General features: G+C 48.2%; 1 protein-coding gene across 1 annotated transcript in view; it reads left to right on the plus strand.

The window, feature by feature from the left end:
• The window catches only part of CGNL1 (cingulin like 1), a 51,690-nt gene extending 32,597 nt beyond the window's left edge, over nucleotides 1-19,093 (plus strand). Inside the window, 7 exon segments of the mRNA XM_048481826.1 lie at nucleotides 3,045-3,187; nucleotides 3,987-4,076; nucleotides 10,292-10,375; nucleotides 13,525-13,649; nucleotides 14,470-14,578; nucleotides 16,045-16,208; nucleotides 16,936-19,093. Of these exon segments, the coding sequence (XP_048337783.1) occupies nucleotides 3,045-3,187; nucleotides 3,987-4,076; nucleotides 10,292-10,375; nucleotides 13,525-13,649; nucleotides 14,470-14,578; nucleotides 16,045-16,208; nucleotides 16,936-17,074 (854 nt within the window). The 3' untranslated portion in view covers nucleotides 17,075-19,093.
• Nucleotides 19,094-19,436: the final 343 nt, after the last annotated feature.

The following is a 19,436-nucleotide window of genomic DNA, read 5'->3' on the forward strand; positions in this document are numbered from 1 at the left end:
TAATGAACCAATTTGGTTTAATGTACTGGTATAGTATATTTTTAAAAAAACACAGTTAAAAGTAATACAATAGGGAATAAGTTAGCACTTTAAAATGGTTGTCAGGTATGTTACCATAATGTTATACCGTAATTCCAAGTAAGAAGAAAACGCATGGCAACAGTAGGGGTTAGAAATTTTCCCCACCAATAAAGGGTGGATTAATCTGAGACGACATCTCGCATTTCATTTCCACACCCTAGGAGGACACATGGGTAAGAGAGTTTGAGCAGGAGTCAGGCACCTTGGTACTCCAGTTGGACTACACTCCCATCAGCCCCTGCCAGCATGGCCATTTGGGGCTGATGGGAATTGTAGTCCATAACATCTGGAGTGCCAAAGGTTTGCCACCACTGCAATAGAGCCACAGCGACAGTGTCTTTGTTGTTCTGGAATTTGGTGATACCTTCCATTTTCTTCAGAGTCATCACTGGCTCGTGGTCCGCGCTGTTCACCTGTGGCCAAGAGAGACGGGTTTAAGGGGTGGCAGCCTTGAGCTAGTTAGGAGGAGGAGGAATATAAAACCCAGTGGTCTGTTTTTGTAAGCAGAGAGTTAAAGAATGTGGCTGATTCAGATTTGCGAAAAAAAGAGAGTAATTAACACATTTAAGATGTAAATAAGGCCCATCAACAGAACTGGGAGCCCCATTTCTCACAGTCTCTTCCAGTCACCAACCCAGGTAAAGATGGGGCAGGGATCAAGGGGCCTTTTGTCCGTAGACCATGCGTCACGGAAGCCAGCTGTAGGAATTTAGGACAATTCATCTAAGATCAAGCTCTCCTAGGAAATCATCTCACCAGAATGTATATTCGATGTGACAACACTACGCACAGGCACACACGCCCACAACACAAACATTGTTGGAATGCTGCCATCTCGTGGCTGGAAACATTTTTTCTGCTTCACCGGGTACATGTTTGACAAAGAGAGCTTTGACTCCCAAAAGCTTGCCTCCTGGAAACCTTCCCGGTCTCTAAGGCACTATTGGACTCAAATCTTGCTGTGCTACTGCAGACCCCGACATACACTTCACCAGAAACTTGGCTTGGGAACAGCTGTCTAAAGCTAATAGAAAATAAACAACTTAATTTTAAAAACTCTCTTTACATTTTATCAAGATAAAATAAAACACAGTTTCCCTTAAAAATAGGGTAATAAAATAGATGACATTTGTATCGCACTTGTGATGCTGGTAAAAACTATATTTTATATCTATGTACAAATGATACAGTTAAAAAAGTTTTAAATAATCTCTTATCTAAACATGTTGTAAATAAGATTTTAATCCAGAACCTGATTTTTTTCCCCATCCTCTTAATTAAACTTCATTTTTTTCTGTTGAATAAAATTCATGGTGAACAGCTTTATGTTAAAATGCTGCATGGACTGGTCATCTGCTTCTTTTTTGGAGCTGTAACGGTGAACGTGATCTGTGAGAAACCTGGATTCTCAACACACACACACACACATCTGTGCCTCTCCTGCTATATGTTTCAGTATTGGCCGACCTCTGTTCCTGTGCTGCTGGAATTCGCCTCTAGAAATGACATGAAGTCTCCACCTTCAAATTTTTCAAGCAAAGGTGCTCTCTTATAAAAGCGCTCTCACAAAGACAGGTCAGAAGTCATAAGAACATAAGAACAAGCCAGCTGGATCAGACCAGAGTCCATCTAGTCCAGCTCTCTGCTACTCGCAGTGGCCCACCAGGTGCCTTGGGAGCTCCTTACAGGCAGGGAGGCTAGCAAGGGCCTTAAGAACATAAGAACAAGCCAGCTGGACTGTGACCAGAGTCCATCTAGTCCAGCTCTCTGCTACTCGAGTGGCTCCACCAGGTGCCTTGGGAGCCTACAGGCAGGAGGTGAAAGCAATGGTCTTCTGTGGCTGCTGTTGCCTCCCGACCACCTGGTCTGCTCAGGTATTTGCAATCTCTCAGATCAAGGATACTCAAGATTGGTAGCCATAAATCAATCCTCCTCCATCAATCTGTCCAAGCCCCCCTTTGAAGCTATCCAGGTGAGGGCCATCACCACCTCTGTGGCAGCATATTCCAAACACCCATCACACGTTGCGTCCCGAATGTTATGGTGATATCTAAAACAACGTAGCTTACTGGCACAGTTACAATTGTAGGTGGTGCCTGCAAGCCATGTGCCTTTCCACAAAGTTCTTCTTCTTAAGTGCTCATCGGTTTAAGCTTTTTCACTGGCCCTTTGACCTCGCGGTCTTTTTTTCCTGAAGACTCAGCTACAAGGCCCCCAGCACCGAGGAACTTTCATCTGTGGGCCGCATCTAACACTGGTGTGGTTAAGAGTGGTTAAGAGCGTGCACTCTAATCTAGTGAACTGGGTTTGTTTCCGCCCAAGATGAAGCCTGTTATGACCTTGGCTGGTCACAGTTCTTCAGAACTCTCTTTGGTCTCTACCCACCACCTACCTACCTACCTACCTACCTACCTACCTACCTACCTTCCCTTCCTTCCTTCCTTCCTTCCTTCCCACAGTGTGTCCCTTCCTTCCTTCCTTCCTTCCTTCCTTCCTTCCCACCCACTCCACCTACCTACCCACCCACCCACCCACCCACCACCTACCTTCCTTCCTTCCCTTCCTTCCTTCCTTTCCCTTCCTTCCCACCCACCTACCTACCCACCCACTCCACTCACCCACCTACCTCCACCTACCCACCTTCCTTCCTTCCCACTCCACCCACCTACCTGGCCTACCTACCTTTCCTTCCCACTCCACTCCACCTACCCACCACCTACCTGCACTCCACTCCACTCCATCAAGCAGGTCTGTTGTGGGAGAAGGGAAATTGATTTTAAGTCACAGTGAGGCTCCATTAAAGTTAGAGAAATCAGAGGGTAAAATCAGCTCTCCTCCTTGGCCTCTTAGTGCTAATACCAATATATGTTCCTAATGATTCAGAACATAGAATGACTCAGGGTGGTCCTGACTGGAAAGCCTGTATTTTCCTCGCTCTCAGGTGCTGCTTGTATGTGAAGAAGAATTGCGATCACCAAAGGTTTCCAAGACGAGGCTACATCAGTGACCGCAGCTTCTGGAACAGACCGGAAAACCTTTGAAAGGAACTGGAGGCCAAAACCACCTTGAAAGAGGGACCGGGGCAAGACAGGCCAAGATAATGGAGGTACAGATAGGGTGTGTGGAGACTGAGGTAGTGAAGGACCCTGTCTTCCTATCTCCCTGAAAGGGAAAAGAGACTAAACGGGTTCTTTCATGTCTGATGAGAGCTCTGGTTCCATGGTTGCTTTCTAAGGTGCAGTGGCAAGGAGGTTAAGAGCCTCGTATCTTAATCTGGAGGAACTGGGGTTTTGGATTCCCCCACTCTGTCGCCTGAGCTGTGGGAGGCTTATCTGGGAATCTAGATTAGCCTGTGTGAACTCCCACACACGCCTCAGCTGGGTGACCTAGCTAGCTCACAGCTTCTCGGAGTTTTCCTCTCAGCCCCCCCACCCACCTCACAGGGTGTTTTTTTTGTTGTGAGGGGGGAAGGGCAAGTGGAGATTGTCAGCCCCTTGGAGTCCTTGCAGGAGAGAAAGGGGATATAAACCAAACTCTTCTTCTTCTTCTCTTCTCTCTTTCTCTTTCTCTTCTCTCTTCCTTCTTCTTCTTCTTCTTCTTCTTCTTCTTCTTCTTCTTCTATGGCCTTGTGTGGCACCTGGGGGAACATTTTGTCGCTCTTAAATGGCGCTGTTTTTAATGATGACTTGTAAGCTGCCCGAATCGCCATGAGTTTCTGAGTTTGTTACGTAAAGGACTTCCAGACGCAGAACAGGTGAAACATTCGGGAAATGTTTTTCTCTGATTGCACTCTAAGACCGATTCATCCAGAGACGACCGATTCCTTTGGGCAGATTTGTTACCTCTCTCTGGTCCATTTGAGAATAGGTGCTCAGTGGCTGAGTGTGTCCCTTCTCTGCCTTTAGGACAAGATGTCCCAGCTGGAGCTGGAGCTGGAGGAGGAGAGGAATAATTCAGACATACTGTCCGAAAGGATCAGCAGGTGTAGAGAGCAGGTACTGGTTTCAATATATTTTTCTTTTCATGTATGTTATAGTCTCTCTCGCCCACCTTTCTCCCAAAGGGCGGTCTTGATTGCGTTCTCACACAGACTCACCCAGGCTCCTTGAAGAAGATCCGTTCAGTCCATTTGTTGATGAATGAAAGGACAAACAGCCACGCCTTGTAACATTTGTACAGAGTTTTGTGTCCTCGGTGTGTGTGTATGTGTGTGTTGGGTGTGTGTGTGTGTGGTCTCTTCCCCACCTTTCTCCCGAAGGGCAGCCTTGATTGCATTCTCACACAGACTCACCCAGGTTCCTTGAAGAAGGTCCATTCGGTCCATTTGTTGATGAATGGAAGGACAAACAGCCACGCCTTTTAACATTTGTACAGAGTTTTGTGTCCTCGGGTGTGTGTGTGTGTGTGTGTGTATGTGTGAGGGTAACAACGACACTGTAACTTTAAGCTGCAGCCTGGCCTTGGCTGGGCCAGGGGTGAGGAGCTAGCTCACAACTCGCAAAACAAGGAGGGCGCCAACACAAAGCGCACGGGGCATGCCTTGGCAGCACAGAGTGCCCGAGTTCGCTGGCCCTTCTCGAGCCTCTCCCACTCGATTGTATTCACTACCAGTTCGAAGGAACTAGTTCTTGTTCCCTTCCCGAAGTTCAGTCATCCCCCACCTCCTCCTGCCTCGGAGCACTCTTGGTGCACGGCAGCGTCTAAAGCAAAAAACAACAACACACAGCAATAGCCCGAATGTGAATGAATGGGCTTGAGCTCTGGGAGAGGCCCGCTCTACGGCACCATGGAGTAAATGAGCAAAGATGAAGTTACACTGACAGCGTCCCTCACTTCCTCTGGCAGCCACAGTTGGAGTCCAGCAACGCCCCCCACAGGTGGGGCTGCGGAGGAAACGTGGGAAGAGAAGGTTTCCTTCTGGCCGGCCAGGCAGCGCTTTCATTATCTCTTTTTTATGGAGCAGCTGAGCGCTTCTGCTGAGTCAGCAAGTGCAGAAGACCCACAAGGGGCGGGGGGTCCTTTCCCGCCTTTACCTGCTCAAGACCTAGCCAGGGAGACGTGGAAGGTGGGTGCCCAGTGGGAGATGGGAAACGGTGGTGGCAGCTGCAGCAGCCTCCTCCCACTGTGATTAGAAATCAGGTTACTTTTTCCCTGAGAACCACCGGTGGCTGCACAGCGGCTGCTTGTCTCGAAACAACGTACTTCTGCCTCTATTACAGCTATGTTGCGCCTGACCCTCCTATTCCTTTCCTCCTGGGATAACCACTGCCTGAAGTGTCAGAGGCTGATTCCTCATGGGCCAAAACAGTGAAAATGGTGTGTATAATATACTGTTTTCACACCATTTTCACACCACTGTTTTTGACCCGTGCGGAATCAGCCAGAGAGAGACCGGTTCTTCCTACAGAATTAGCTCAGGAGAAGGAGGAAGAGAGGAGGCAGAAGCCGTTGCCTTCGTCTTGCCCTGCGTACAACCATCCAAAATACGGGCAGGAAACTGGCAGGAATTGATAATAAAACTGCAAAGATTGTCATGCCCTTATAAAGTAGTGGAAAGGGACCGCACTTGAGTCCCAGGTTCAGTTCTGGTCTCCACATCTCAAAAAGGATATTGAGGAGATAGAAAAAGGGCAGAGAAGGGCAACGAGGATGATTGAAGGATTGGAGCACCTTCCTTATGAGGAGAGGCTGCAGCGTTTGGGACTCTTTAGTTTGGAGAGGAGACGTCTGAGGGGGGATAGGATTGAAGTCTATAAAATTATGCATGGGGTAGAAATGTTGACAGAGAGAGAAATTTTCTCCTTCTCACAATACTAGAACCAGGGGGGGCATCCATTGAAAAAATGCTGGGGGGAGAATTAGGACTAATAAAAGGAAACACTTCTTCACGCAACGTGTGATTGGTGTTTGGAATATGCTGCCACAGGAGGTGGTGATGGCCACTCACCTGGATAGCTTTAAAAAGGGCTTGGACAGATTTTATGGAGGAGAAGCTCGCATCTATAGCTACTCAATCTTGATCCCTCCTTGGATCTCAGAGATTGCAGATGTTTTAGCAGATCCAGGTGCTGATCGTGGAGCAGCAGCAGCCAAGCAGAAGGCCGCTGCTTTCACCTCCTGGGCGTGTGAGTTCCCTAAAGGCACCTGGTGGGCCACTGCGAGTAGCAGAGAGCTGGACTAGATGGACTCTGGTCTGATCCAGCTGGCTTGTTCTTATGTTCTTACAAGATGGGGCTGCTCCCTTCAATGCCCCCGGAACGCTCTAGTGTTGCGGGCTGCAAACTCTCCATCATCTTCAAGAATTAGCCTGACGAGCTTTCAAGTCCAGCCAACAAACAAAGGACTGCAATGTTCCTTTGACTGTGATGTCCCGTGAATGGACACTCGGGGACTCAGCCGCCCTCCCCCCTGCCCCCCTGGGCTTTGTGTGAAAGAAGCATCCACTAGTTGCAGGTGTGAACAGGCAGAGAAAGCAGAGCGTTTGTTTGGTGGGAGCCAGCTGATCCAGAATGCAGCTTTGGGACGGCTCCCTGGGACAGGCCCCAGGTGTCTGGAGGAAGCCTCTCTCTCCACTAGTGTAGTGCTGGCCAAAGCAAACCTCCCCCCCCCCATAATTACCACCTTTATTGAATTTAATCACAGTATACAACAGGGTCCCCTAACATGTAGTCTGGGCCAAATCAGGCCCCGAAGACATTTATCCTGCCCGGCTAAGCAGAAGCAGATCTCCTCTTATCTCCCTTTCCCAGGTTTACAAACAGCCTCATGCTGGCTACTCTCAGCTGCTCTATTCCAAGCGGCCGGAGGGGACCGTAATTCAACAGCGGGCAAAAGGGGAGAGAGAAAGGCGGAGCTCTCAGGGCCGATTGTTGGGACCGCTGGGTGGGGGGCTCTGCCAGGGGCTGGTCGGGCGGATGGATGCCCCCCATCACAGGCACTTATCCCAGCCTCCGGTTGGCTCTCCTGGCTAGAAGGTATGTGGAACTGGCCCCTGTTTAAAAAGTTTGGGGACCCCTGGTATACAATAAACAGAAAAAAATATACAGAAAAAATACAATTTCAAGTTGTTGTTGTTGTTGTTGTTGTTGTTGTTGTTGTTGTTGTTGTTGTTGTTGTTATTTATTGGTTTATATACCACCTCACTCGGAGGGCCTAGGGTATGTGAACAACATATAAAATAGAGCACAATATCAAGGTTAAAATACACAATAAATATAAATTAAGATCGCTCTAATAAATAAAATTCCTAATCCTAGTGATGTATGACCTTTATATCTCCTTTGATGTTAGGGGATCATATTTCATCAGCCCCTGCCAGCATGGCCAATTGGCTATGCTGGCAGGGGCTGATGGGAATTGTAGTCCACAACATCTGGAGTGCCAAAGGTTCGCCACCACTGCCCTACCCCATTAAAATGCAGCATTGTTAAATTAGTATTAACTCAAGATGGCGCAGTTGTGTTTACATAATAGAAGGCATTTAGAAGAATAGAATAGAATAGAATAGAATAGAATCTTTATTGGCCAAGTGTGATTGGACACACAAGGAATTTGTCTCCGGTGCATATGCTCTCAGTGTACATAAAAGAAAAATACATTTGTCAAGAATCATATACAGCACTTAATGATTGTCACATATGGTTCAGTAAGCAATCAGGGAAATAACAGTAGTAATGAAAACATAAAATGTAAAATCATAAAATAAAATAAAATAAAATGTTTCTTAAAAAGAAAGATATAAAGACATAAAGAAAAAAAGGGGGGGGAAAGGGGGAAAAAAATTTCCTCCCAGAGAAGGAAAAATATATAGTGCATTGACAAACAGACTTCCAGCTAGTAAAACACAGGATACACAATCTAATATCGAAAGTACTTTGGTACATCTCAAGTTTTTAATTACATATCGTTTTGAAGTATAGTTACATTAATTCTGACCTACTAACTATATCAACAATTAATTAGTCAGTTATATTTAATACTTAATCCAGTGTTGTGTCAAAGAAAATGTCCTCTTGGTTATCTATTTATAAGCTAGCCATTATGATCTAAAAATAAAAACAAAGGGAAGAAGAGAAAAGGATACAGTAAAAAAAATATCTATATATAGTCAAAATTTATATTTTATGTAATGCTTTACAATTTTTACTCATTCACTTATCAAAGATCACAAATCATATTTCATACATTTGTATTCCAACTGGAAATAATCAATTAAAGGTTTCCAATTCCTCCCAAATATCTCCAAATTCTGTTGTCTGGCCAAAGCAAACCTTACAGAGGCCAAGGACACCTTCCACGTTCTCACCCAAAGGATCCTGATCCCTGCACTACTCGAGAAGAACATACTGCCTGTTAAGGGAAGTGAAGAGTCCTTAAAAGCTCTCCTTTCTTTTCCATCTGTTGCATTACAAAAACGCTTTTATGCTTCTGCTCAATACCTGAGCGCAGCCAGGCTCAAGGCTTCCCCAACATCGCAGCCCTGCCATAACAGTCAGCTTGCATTTTCTTGGCTACAGCCTCCCGAGGGCTCTGGAGACAATAAATGGCTCACTGTATGGAACTCCCCTGACTGTGACCAGCTACGTCTCACCAACTCCATGTTGAAAGCGACATCTCTAATTAGTCGCTCGTTATCGGCTGGTTTCCTTGCAGAATGTTCTTTTATTTTGCCTGGGCCTCAAAGAGTAATTATAGCCGCATTTTCTGCATGACCCGATAACTGGACCTTTCCGGTCCATCAATCAGGGCCGTGGTTATCATGCTCCCAGGGCTGGTTGGAAAGGCTCCTTCGTGGCCCATCTCCGTGTATGGGAGCCTCTTCCTTGGGTGACAAAGACTCCACCTTCTGGTCCCTTCCTGCATCTCTGACAAAACGGTGAATTCTCCCTTCCGCTGGGCTCCATCTCATGCCGGTCAATGCTGCTGTAGTCCCTTCAGTCGACACTAAAAGTGTACACTGAACACTACGGAGCAGCAGTGGCATAGTGGCTAAGAGCAGTGGCTAAGAGCAGGTGCACTCTGGATCTGGAGGAACTGGGTTTGATTCCCCGCCTCTCAGCCTGCCTGAGCTTCGTGGGAGGCTTTACCCGGGGGAATTCTCAGGATTAACTCTCTGTACATTCTCACACACGCCAGCTGGGTGGGACCTTGGGCTAGTCACAGCTCGGAGCTCTCTCAGCCCCACCTACCTCACAGGGTGTTTGTTGTGGAGGGGGAAGGGCAAGGAGGATTATCAGCCCCTTTGAGTCTCCTGCAGGAGAGAAAGGGGGGGATATAAATCCAGCAGATAGAAAAGTGTGGTGGCTAAGAGCAACAAGGTACTCTCTAATCTGAGGAACTGGTTTGATTCCCCGGAGAGCCTGCCGCGCTTGAGACTCTTTAGTTTGGAGAGAGACGGCTCTCTGGGGGGGATTCAGGATTGAACCTGTACATTCAAATTCTCATGCATGGGGTAGAAAATGCTGACAGAGAGAATTTTTCTGTCTCTTTCCCTACAATACTAGAACCAGGGGCATCCATTGAAAATGTTGGGGAAGAATTAGGACTAATAAAAAGGAAACACTTCTTCAAGAACGGTGATTGTAGTTTTCTGAATATGCACACGCCAGCTAAGGTGATAATCCTTAATAGCTAGTCACAGCTCTCGGATGAGTTGTGGGAGGAGAAGTCGATTTATGGCTACCAACTTGATCCCTTGATCTCAGCCCCACCCACCTCACAGGGTGTTTGTTGTGAGGGGGGGAGGGGCAAGGAGATTGTTTCAGCTCCTGCCCTGTGAGCTCCCAAAGGCACCCAGGCTACCTGCAGGAGTAGAAAGGGCTGGACTAGATGGACTCTGGTCTGATCCAGCTGGCTTGTTCTTATGTTCTTATGTTCTTAAATCCAAACTCTTCTTCTTCTTCTACGGTAATAACGTTCTAAGTTTCTTCATGGAGTTGTGCAAGCTGTGATGAAGGAGAGTAGGCTGAGCCATAAATCAGGTGCTCAAATCGGGACTTCTGCCACAGAGTCACTGGGAGGCCTCAGGCCCACATGTCCTGCCTCTGGCCCTCTGCAATGCAGCCACAAGGCTCATTTTAGGGATTAAATGTTCATGTGTGGGAAGTGCTTGAACATGTAAATGCTAGTAGCCAAGGAAAGGGGATGAAATGAAAGCCACGTGTGGATAACAGTTGGGTGATTTCTGCCCTTTTTCTTTCACCTATCCCAGATAGAGCAAACGAGGAATGAACTACTTCAGGAGAGGGCTGCGAGGCAGGACTTGGAGTGCGACAAGATTTCCCTGGAAAGACAGGTAAGAGCCACAACTTCGGAGTGCTGTGTGGTTTCCGGGCTGTATGGCCGTGTTCTAGCAGCATTCTCTCCTGACGTTTCGCCTGCATCTGTGGCTGAATGCATCTTCAGAGGATCTGATGTTGGGAAAGCAAGTGGAGTATATATAAGTGGAGAAGATGCCAGCCACAGGTGCAGGTGAAACATCAGGAAAGAATGCTGCTAGAACACAGAATACACCCAGAACACAGCCATACACCCAGAAACACGCTTCTTCACGCAATGTGTGATTGGTGTTTGAAATATGCTGCCACAAGAGGTGGTGATGGCCACTAACCTGGATAGCTTTAAAAAAGGGCTTGGACAGATTGATGGAGGAGAAGTCGATCTGTGGCTCCCAATCTTGATCCTCCTTGATCTGAGGTTGCAAATGCCTGAGCAGACCAGGTGCTCAGGAGCAGCAGCAGCAGCAGAAGCGCCATTGCTTTCTCACCCTCCTGCCTGTGAGCCCCAAAAGGCACCTGGGTGGGCCACTTCTGAAAGTAGCAGAATGCGTTGGACTAATTGGAGGGTGGAGCATCTTTGGTAATCTAGATGTTATGGACTACACTTCAGTTGCCTGCCAGCATGGCCAAATGGCCATGCTGGCAGGGGCTGATGGGAATTGTAGTCCATAACATCTGGAGTGCCAAAGATTCGCCACCACTGGACTAGATGGACTCTGGTCTGATCCAGCAGGCTCGTTCTTATGTTCTTAAACCACACACCACTCCAGTGATTCCAGCCGTGAAAGCCCTCGACAATACATAGCCACAACTTCCTTTGAGCCTGGACTTCAGCTCAGCAACACGAGAATGGTGGTGAAGTCGTATTAAAAACCAGCTCCCCTCAGCTTGTTCAAAAATGCTTTTCCGGGATTGTGGCTGGGTTCCCACAGAGCCCGTCTTCCTTGGGGATGGGGGAGTTTGTTCCCCTGGCTGTCTGGTTCCTGAATCACCCGGGATGAAAGCCGCCCGGCGCCGTCTGTAGGAGCACAGTGCCGCCTTGTGGCAGACACACATCTAAGTGGTCTCAAGTGACGCACTTCCTTGGAAAAGCTCAACTATTCCTGAGTTCGGGCTCTGTACAAAAAATGTGACCTCCATGTTTTGAAATGCAGGCAACGTTGGAGCTCCTGACCCTGTTTGTCTCTCACCTGTTTCTACCTTACTGAGCTCTTCTTGCAAGACAGTCTAAATGAGGTTGAATTCTGTGAGAGGCGTCACTGCTAATCTTCCAAGGGTAGCCGAGAGTGGTTAATACTTGCCACGGGATGAGCTGAGGCTCAGGGCTAGTTGAAATCTCCTGTCTTCCACAGTCAAGAGGGTTATAGTTCTGCAGTGGTAACGCAAGGGCAATTCTGTATGCGTCCAGAAGCACCGTCTTCTTTTAAGGCCTAGTAGCAATTATTTGTTTGATTAAATCTGCACTTTTGCGCCAGTATCTGGGCCTCCTCGTGATTTGGTCCTCTCGCTTGCAGAGAATAGCTTTAAAAAGGGCTTGGACAGATTGATGGAGGAGAAGTTCATCTATGGCTACCAATCCTCCTTGATCTGAGGTTGCCTTTGCAGACCAGGTGCTTGGGAGCCGCAGCAGCAGAAGGCCATTGCTTTCACATCCTGCACGTGAGCTCCCAAAGGCACCTGGTGGGCCCCTGCGAGTAGCAGAGAGCTGGACTAGATGGACTCTGGTCTAATCCAGCAGGCTAGTTCTTATGTTCTTAAGGCCCTTGCTTTCACCTCCTGCAGATGAGCTCCCAAAGGCACCTGGTGGGCCCCTGCGAGTAGCAGAGAGCTGGACTAGATGGACTCTGGTCTGATCCAGCAGGCTAGTTCTTATGTTCTTAAGGCCCTTGCTTTCACCTCCTGCAGATGAGCTCCCAAAGGCACCTGGTGGGCCACACTGCGAGTAGCAGAGAGCTGGACTAGATGGACTCTGGTCTGATCCAGCAGGCTCTTTCTTATGTTCTTAAGGCCCTTGCTTTCACATCCTGCCTGTGAGCTCCCAAAGGCACCTGGTGGGCCCCTGCGAGTAGCAGAGAGCTGGACTAGATGGACTCTGGTCTGATCCAGCAGGCTAGTTCTTATGTTCTTATAGAAACCAGACCCCTGGAACTCTGTCTGTCTCCCACAAGAATTACCTTGTTCCTTTTTGATGCCTTTTTGGGTGCTGACTGTCAAACCTCTTAACTTCTGCTTGCTGAATAGGGTGCTTTATTGTTTCATGCTATGTCGTTGTTTTAAATGTTTTGCATCGCTTTATTTGCTTAACTTGCAGATTGATTTGGAAAGTTAAAAGGTAGCTTGTTAATTAAATACGTAAAACCGAGTCCCCTTCTCATCCCTGCCACCCTCTCACCCCCTGCATCTGTCCTCCGGTGACATGTATGTTACAGGGCTGCTTCTGTAGTTGTTTGCCAGAGGTGGCAACTCCATCTCAGACATCGACCACCATCCACTAGATCAGTGATGGCGAACCTATGGCACAGGTGCCAGAGGTGGCACTCGGAGCCCTCTCTGTGGGCATGCGCACACAGAGTTCGTCATGTGGGGAGCAGATAATCAACCCCCCCCCCCACACACACACATCTAGGCTGGCCTGGGCCACTGAGCACGACGTGCGCGCACCGCAGTGAGCAGGGAGGACTTGGCTGGCGGGCCTAGTGCCTGTGCTCTGGGTGGCTGCTGCCTGAGGGGGGGCACAGAGGAGGCAGAGATGCTAGAGAGGCACAAAGCAGTGCGTGCGGGACTTGCTGGAGGCTACAGCAGGCTGGCCCCTGCTCGAGCAGGTGGGGTGGAGGAAGAGGGAGCCAACTGGTTTTTTCTAAACTAAAACCTCAGCATTCAGGTTAAATTGCCAGGTTGGCCCTTTGTGATTAATAAGTGGGGTTTGGGTTGCAATTTGGGCACTCGGTCTCAAAAAGGTTCGCCATCACTGGACTAGATGTTTCCATTCATTTCAAGACTTGAGACTCCCCAGTCGGACTCTGCTTCCCTGTCCACGCACGGCCGGCCCAAAGTGGGCAGAGGCGCCTCTTGCGTTCCATGCCTCGGGCACTGAAATGTCTTGGGCCTGGGCCTCTCATCCTGGCAGGCCTTTCTCTTAAAGCCACTCTGCATGTTCTTCCTCCAGAACCGAGATCTGAAAAGTCGAATCTTTCACCTCGAAGACTCCTACCGGTCCAGCAAGGAAGGGCTTCTGGTTCAAATGGAAGCCAGGATCGTGGAGCTGGAGGAGCGGCTGGAGAATGAGGAGAGGTAAAAGAAATGGAGCCGGGATCCTGCAAAAGAAACCCGCCTCTCCCTGAGTCAGTCATGCAGCTACTGCGACAGGCTTGGAGGAAACTCTCCTTCGAACACAGAGCATCTCCTGTCGCCAGGAGGTTGTGTCAGCTGAACTTCCAGTACGCTGCGGGAATACGTTTGACGCTTCCCTGGGCTGCCCTCCGCATCTCCCGGGGCTGCTGAACTAAAAGCCCCATGGATGGTGAGCAGGAGGCCGAAAGGGAATGCTTGCCTGTCAGCTGGCTGGGCTGTTTATTTATTTAATTTATTTATTCATTTGATTTGGTAAACCGCCCTACTACCTCCAGAGGGCTCAGGGCGGTGCACAACAAACAACAATGCAATAAAACAAGTCGAATAACCCGTCCCCGCCTCCATCAACAGAATGAGCTGAGTGTCATCAGCATACTGATGACAGATCAGCCCAAAGCTCCGCACCAGCCGGGCAAGGGGTCGCATATAGATATTAAATAACAGCGGGGACCTTATCTTCCCAAGCCGCCCATCAGTTTGCTAGCTGACCGTCAGCAGCTGCAGCAGTTAGTGGGGCTGGGGGTCCATTGATCCTTGTGGGTAGGACCTGGGGACTCCATCGCTGGATAAACCATTAGAAAATCTAGAGGGAGAGAGAGAGAGCCATCCCCCCCCCCAAGTTTTCCACTTGTCACTTGTGACCAGCTGGGCCCTTTCTGAGTCTAGCCAAGGAAGGGTTCCTATTCCCACCTCTACCAGTGATTCGTTTTCCAGGATTCCTTGATCACAGACTTTCTGTGTTTCCCTCCCAACTTTCTAGGGATAGGTCCAATTTCCAGCTGAGCAACCGCAGGCTTGAACGGAAAGTGAAGGAACTCATGATGCAAGTGGATGATGAACACCTCTCCTTGACAGACCAGAAAGACCAGGTGAAGGCCCCTGGCCAGAATTATCCTCCACGGGACTTTCCTAGCCCATGCTGCACTTTATTTTGATTTTTTTTAAAAAAAAATCCCGTGCCTGCTGTCTCCCGTTCTAAATGCCACTTTGCCCTTTTCTTTCAGGACTGCAGAGAGTTTAAAAAAATCTTTGACATTCGCAGAAAAAGTAAAGGCATTGTAGCCACATGAGTAAAAACTTATAAAATCAGTTTGGCAACAAGAGCTTTAAGAACGACCTCATGTTTATCACTGACTGAGACCAACTCTGGAGCAGCAGTGGCGTAGTGGTTAAGAGCAGGTGCAGTCTAATCTGGAGGAACCGGGTTTGAATCCCCGCTCTGCTGCCTGAGCTGTGGAGGCTTATCTGGGGAATTCAGATTAGCCTGTGCACTCCCACACACACCAGCTGGGTGACCTTGGGCTAGTCACAGTTCTTCAGAGCTCTCTCAGCCCCACCCACCTCACAGGCAGGATTGTTGGGGCGGAAGGAAAAGGAGCTTGAAAGGGGGAATATAAATCCAAACTCCTCCTCCTCCTCCTTCTTCTTCTGAGCTGTAGAGGCTTATCTGGGGAATTCAGATTAGCCTGTGCACTCCCACACACGCCAGCTGGGTGACCTTGGGCTAGTCACAGTTCTTCGGAGCTCTCTCAGCCCCACCCACCCCACAGGGTGATTGTTGTGGGGGGGCGGGAAGGAAAAGGAGCTTGAAAGGGGGAATATAAATCCAAACTCCTCCTCCTCCTCCTTCTTCTTCTGAGCTGTAGAGGCTTCTCTGGGGAATTCAGATTAGCCAGCGCACTCCCAATAATACCTACCAGCCAAGTGACTCCAATAAGCCACAGTTCTTCTGAGCTCTCAGCCCCACCTGTCTCCACAGGGTGATTGTTGTAAAGGGAAGAAAGGAGCTTGAAAGGGGGAATATAAATCCAAACTCCTCCTCCTCCTCCTCCTTCTTCTGAGCTGTAGAGGCTTCTCTGGGGAATTCAGGATTAGCCTGTGCACTCCTGTTGCCCAGCTGGGTGACCTTGGGCTAGGGTCACAGCTCTTTCAGAGCTCTTCTCCAGCTCCTGCACCCACCCCATTGGTGGGTGATTAAGTTGTATGGCTGAAAAAGGAGCTTGAAAGGGGGAATATAAATCCAAACTCCTCCTCCTCCTCCTCCTTCTTCTGAGCTGTAGAGGCTTCTCTGGGGAATTCAGATTAGCCTGTGCACTCCCACACACGCCAGCTGGGTGACCTTGGGCTAGTCACAGCTTCTTCAGAGCTCTCTCAGCCCCACCCACCTCACAGGGTGTTTGTTGTGAGCGGGGAAGGAGATTGTCAGCCCCTTTGAGTCTCCTGCAGGAGAGAAAGGGGGGATATGCATCCAAACTCTTCTTCTTCTTCTGTGCATTTTCTCCTTGCTAAATCCGTGTCTGTTTGCATCTAATCGGCCCGTGTTTTCATTTCACAGCTGAGTTTGCGCTTGAAAGCAATGAAACGTCAAGTGGAGGAAGCAGAAGCAGAAATTGACAGGCTGGAAAGCGCCAAGAAGAAACTTCAGAGGGACCTGGAGGAGCAGGTGGATTTCAACGACCAACTTCAAGGGCAACTGAACGGCATCAAAAAGGAGCTCAGGTAACTTGGTGGCTGTAACTCTGTGGAACGGATTCCCACTCCAGACGCTCAGCATTCCCAGGGATGAAACAGATGCTCAGGCGGAGGGCCTTGACTACACATTACACACTCCTTGCGTTTATGTTTGCCAAAGATAACACAAATATGTACCAGCCCAAGAACTGCAGTGCCCGTTCCAGTGTTCTGCGGCTTCCACCGTTCGCAAGGCTGCAAAGAATTGGTGATCGGTGTTTGGAATATGCTGCCCCAGGAGGTAGTGATGGCCACTCACCTGGATAGCTTTAAAAAGGGCTTGGACAGATTGATGGAGGAGAAGTCGATCTGTGGCTCCCAATCTTGATCCTCCTTGATCTCAGATTGCAAAGGCCTTAGCAGACCAGGCGCTTGGGAGCAGCAGCAGCCGCAGCAGGCCCTTGCTTTCACCTCCTGCCTGTGAGCTCCCAAAGGCACCTGGTGGGCCACTGCGAGTAGCAGAGGGCTGGACTAGATGGACTCTGGTCTGATCCAGCAGACTAGTTCTTATGTTCTTAAAGAACGCAGCTGCATTTTTGGCTTGTGAAAACTGGTTGTTTTTTAAGCCCTTCCACCTGCAGGAGTGACTCGCTTGAATCAGCCCGCTTTTTAAAGGCATCACACCAAAGCAGCCCATGTGTGTGTTGTGTGTTTTGTATAGAAGAACATAATGGCATGCTTATGTATTTACATCTACATCTCATTGCTTCAGCAGGCACAGGAAGCCCCCGAATAAGATGCTGGGTGACTTCGAGGATGAGGATGACGACGACGATCTCAGTACTGATGGGGACAGCCTTTACGAAGGACCTTCCGGATTTAAATTCTTAAAGGACAATGAGGTCAAAAGCTAGGAATAAAGCAGTCCCACAACTCTGGAAGAGTTCCCGTCAAATAATTACCGGACAGTGAGGAAGACGAAGGCTGCTGGAACGCGAGTCCTGGGGGGATTTTACCCCTCCGTCACATGCAGTATTCACAGATACTTCAGAATAAATGCCCGCCTAGAGCATAAGAACTTTCTTGCAAGCCGTCTAGAAGCGCCACAGGGACCGTCAATCTTAGTAGGTGAACTGACAAGTTTAGGCCAAGTTCCTCAGAAGAAATGGGAGCTCTCTCAGCCCCACCCACCTCACAGGGTGTTTGTTGTGAGGATAATGGAAGGGAAAGGAGATTGTCAGCCCCTTTGAGTCTCCTTGCAGGAGAGAAAGGGGGGATATAAATCCAAACTCTCCTTCTTCATAGGGAGCCAGAGGTTTTTTCCTTGCAAGCATCTCTAAGCCAACTTTGTCTTGAAGGCAACTCACAGATAAGACACAAGAGTGAAGGTTATTATTTAATCGTTGTAAGTAGAAGAAACGGTGTACAGAATGTACATATTTTAAATTAGACACTTTTATGGACAGCTCTACTGCTATTTTTTGTAAAACTTCATTATTATTTTTTACAGAAAATGTACAAAGTGCTGAAGTTGTACTGAGTACGAGACCTGTTCTTAAACCTTCGGAAACTTCTTGTATTCTGTGTGTTTAGCAGGTAATCTTTTAACTGCCAGGATTATGACAATGAACTCAGAGAAGTTTTTATACTTGAGTTTTCTGTCAAATGGCAAGAACAAGGTGTTAGTCAGCCAGCACTGATTTTGTCTGACACAGGGATGCCCTCACCCTGCCTCCAATAGCTCAGGTCAGTAACTATCGTACAAGGCCTGACCTTGTATGGTTTTAATGAAGGAAAGAGAGATTTGCTTCTGAGGTGCAGATGTGGTTTCCAGGGCTCTAAGCGTGAATGCGGAGGTCCTGGACCAACAGCCCATCTGCATGCACACAGCAGCCGCTGCTGACGTCAGGGGCTCATCCCGCACACGCAGAATAATGCACTTTCAAACTGCTTTCAGTGCTCTTTGAAGCTGTGTGGAATGGCAAAATCCACTTGCAAACAGTTGTGAAAGTGGTTTGAAAACGCATTATTTTGCGTGTGAGGAAGGGGCCAGGATCCTCCTTCGTATCCCAGTTTGTAAAATTAGCAGACTGAGAAAAGGTTACACTACTGATGTATATTATCGCCATCATTATTATTTTGTTAATATCACAGCTGCCAGTTCTTTGCCTGGTTGTTGGCTTCTCGTTACAATCGGAGCCTCACCCAGAGACCGAGGACGTTGCAACGTATCGGTGTAGTATTCGTACAGATCTCAGCAGGGCTGCCTTCTGAGTGACAGGTGTTGATTCTGTCGATTTAAAGATGTTATAATGTTATTATTATTATTACTGCTATTATTATTATTATTTACCGCATAAAGGGATCTCTCAACTGGTTGTATCGTTAATAACTGCTGTACAGAAATCCTTATGAAAAGGAATGATTTATCTTTGAAATAGACATGATTCCCAGTTGCTGCCATTGGTCCTGTACTGTTACCTCCCTTTTCCCTTGCAAATACAATCCTGATATTCTACCAGGAGCTGGAAATTGATCGCTACTGACTGAGGAGTAAAGCTCATACCCTCCCGTGACAGTGTTCTTAGAAGGAGAAAAGAAGCTGGAATCCTTTTGTGATGACAATCGATGCGTACAATCTCTTGTGAAGAATTTTTGTTCTGAAACTTTGTAATACAGACTTTATTTTATGCAGCTGGTTATAGTTCTTTTTCCACCCCCATGCCTTAACTAACATACGGCAGAATCCACCAGTTCTCCTGCTCAGAGCCTCGGTCTGTTTCGAGAGCTCTTGCAGGAGAACTTCCTGGTGGCGCATGCCCATCAACGGACACTCTTGAGCCATTTGGGAAAAGAGCAGGTAATTTTGCAGCTACCTCCAAATATGCTACTCTGTAAAGACGTTTTGAAATAAACTGCCTTGGTCAAACCTCTCCTTTTCACCTTCAGAGAATGACTGAATGGTTCCTGTGCCCCTTTCACAGCTCAGGCAGCAGAGCAGCAGTGGCATAGGAGGTTAAGAGCAGGTGCACTCTGATCTGGAGGAACCGGGTTTGATTCCCAGCTCTGCCGCCTGAGCTGTGGAGGCTGATCTGGGGAATTCAGATTAGCCTGTGCACTCCCACACACGCCAGCTGGGTGACCTTGGGCTAGTCACAGTTCTTCTGAGCTCTCTCAGCCCCACCTACCTCACAGGGTGTTTGTTGTGAGGGGGGAAGGGCGAGGAGATTGTCAGCCCCTTTGAGTCTCCTGCAAGAGAGAAAGGGGGGATATAAA

The sequence above is a fragment of the Sphaerodactylus townsendi genome, linkage group LG17 (genome assembly GCF_021028975.2).
Source record: "Sphaerodactylus townsendi isolate TG3544 linkage group LG17, MPM_Stown_v2.3, whole genome shotgun sequence".
Classification (NCBI taxonomy): domain Eukaryota; kingdom Metazoa; phylum Chordata; class Lepidosauria; order Squamata; family Sphaerodactylidae; genus Sphaerodactylus; species Sphaerodactylus townsendi.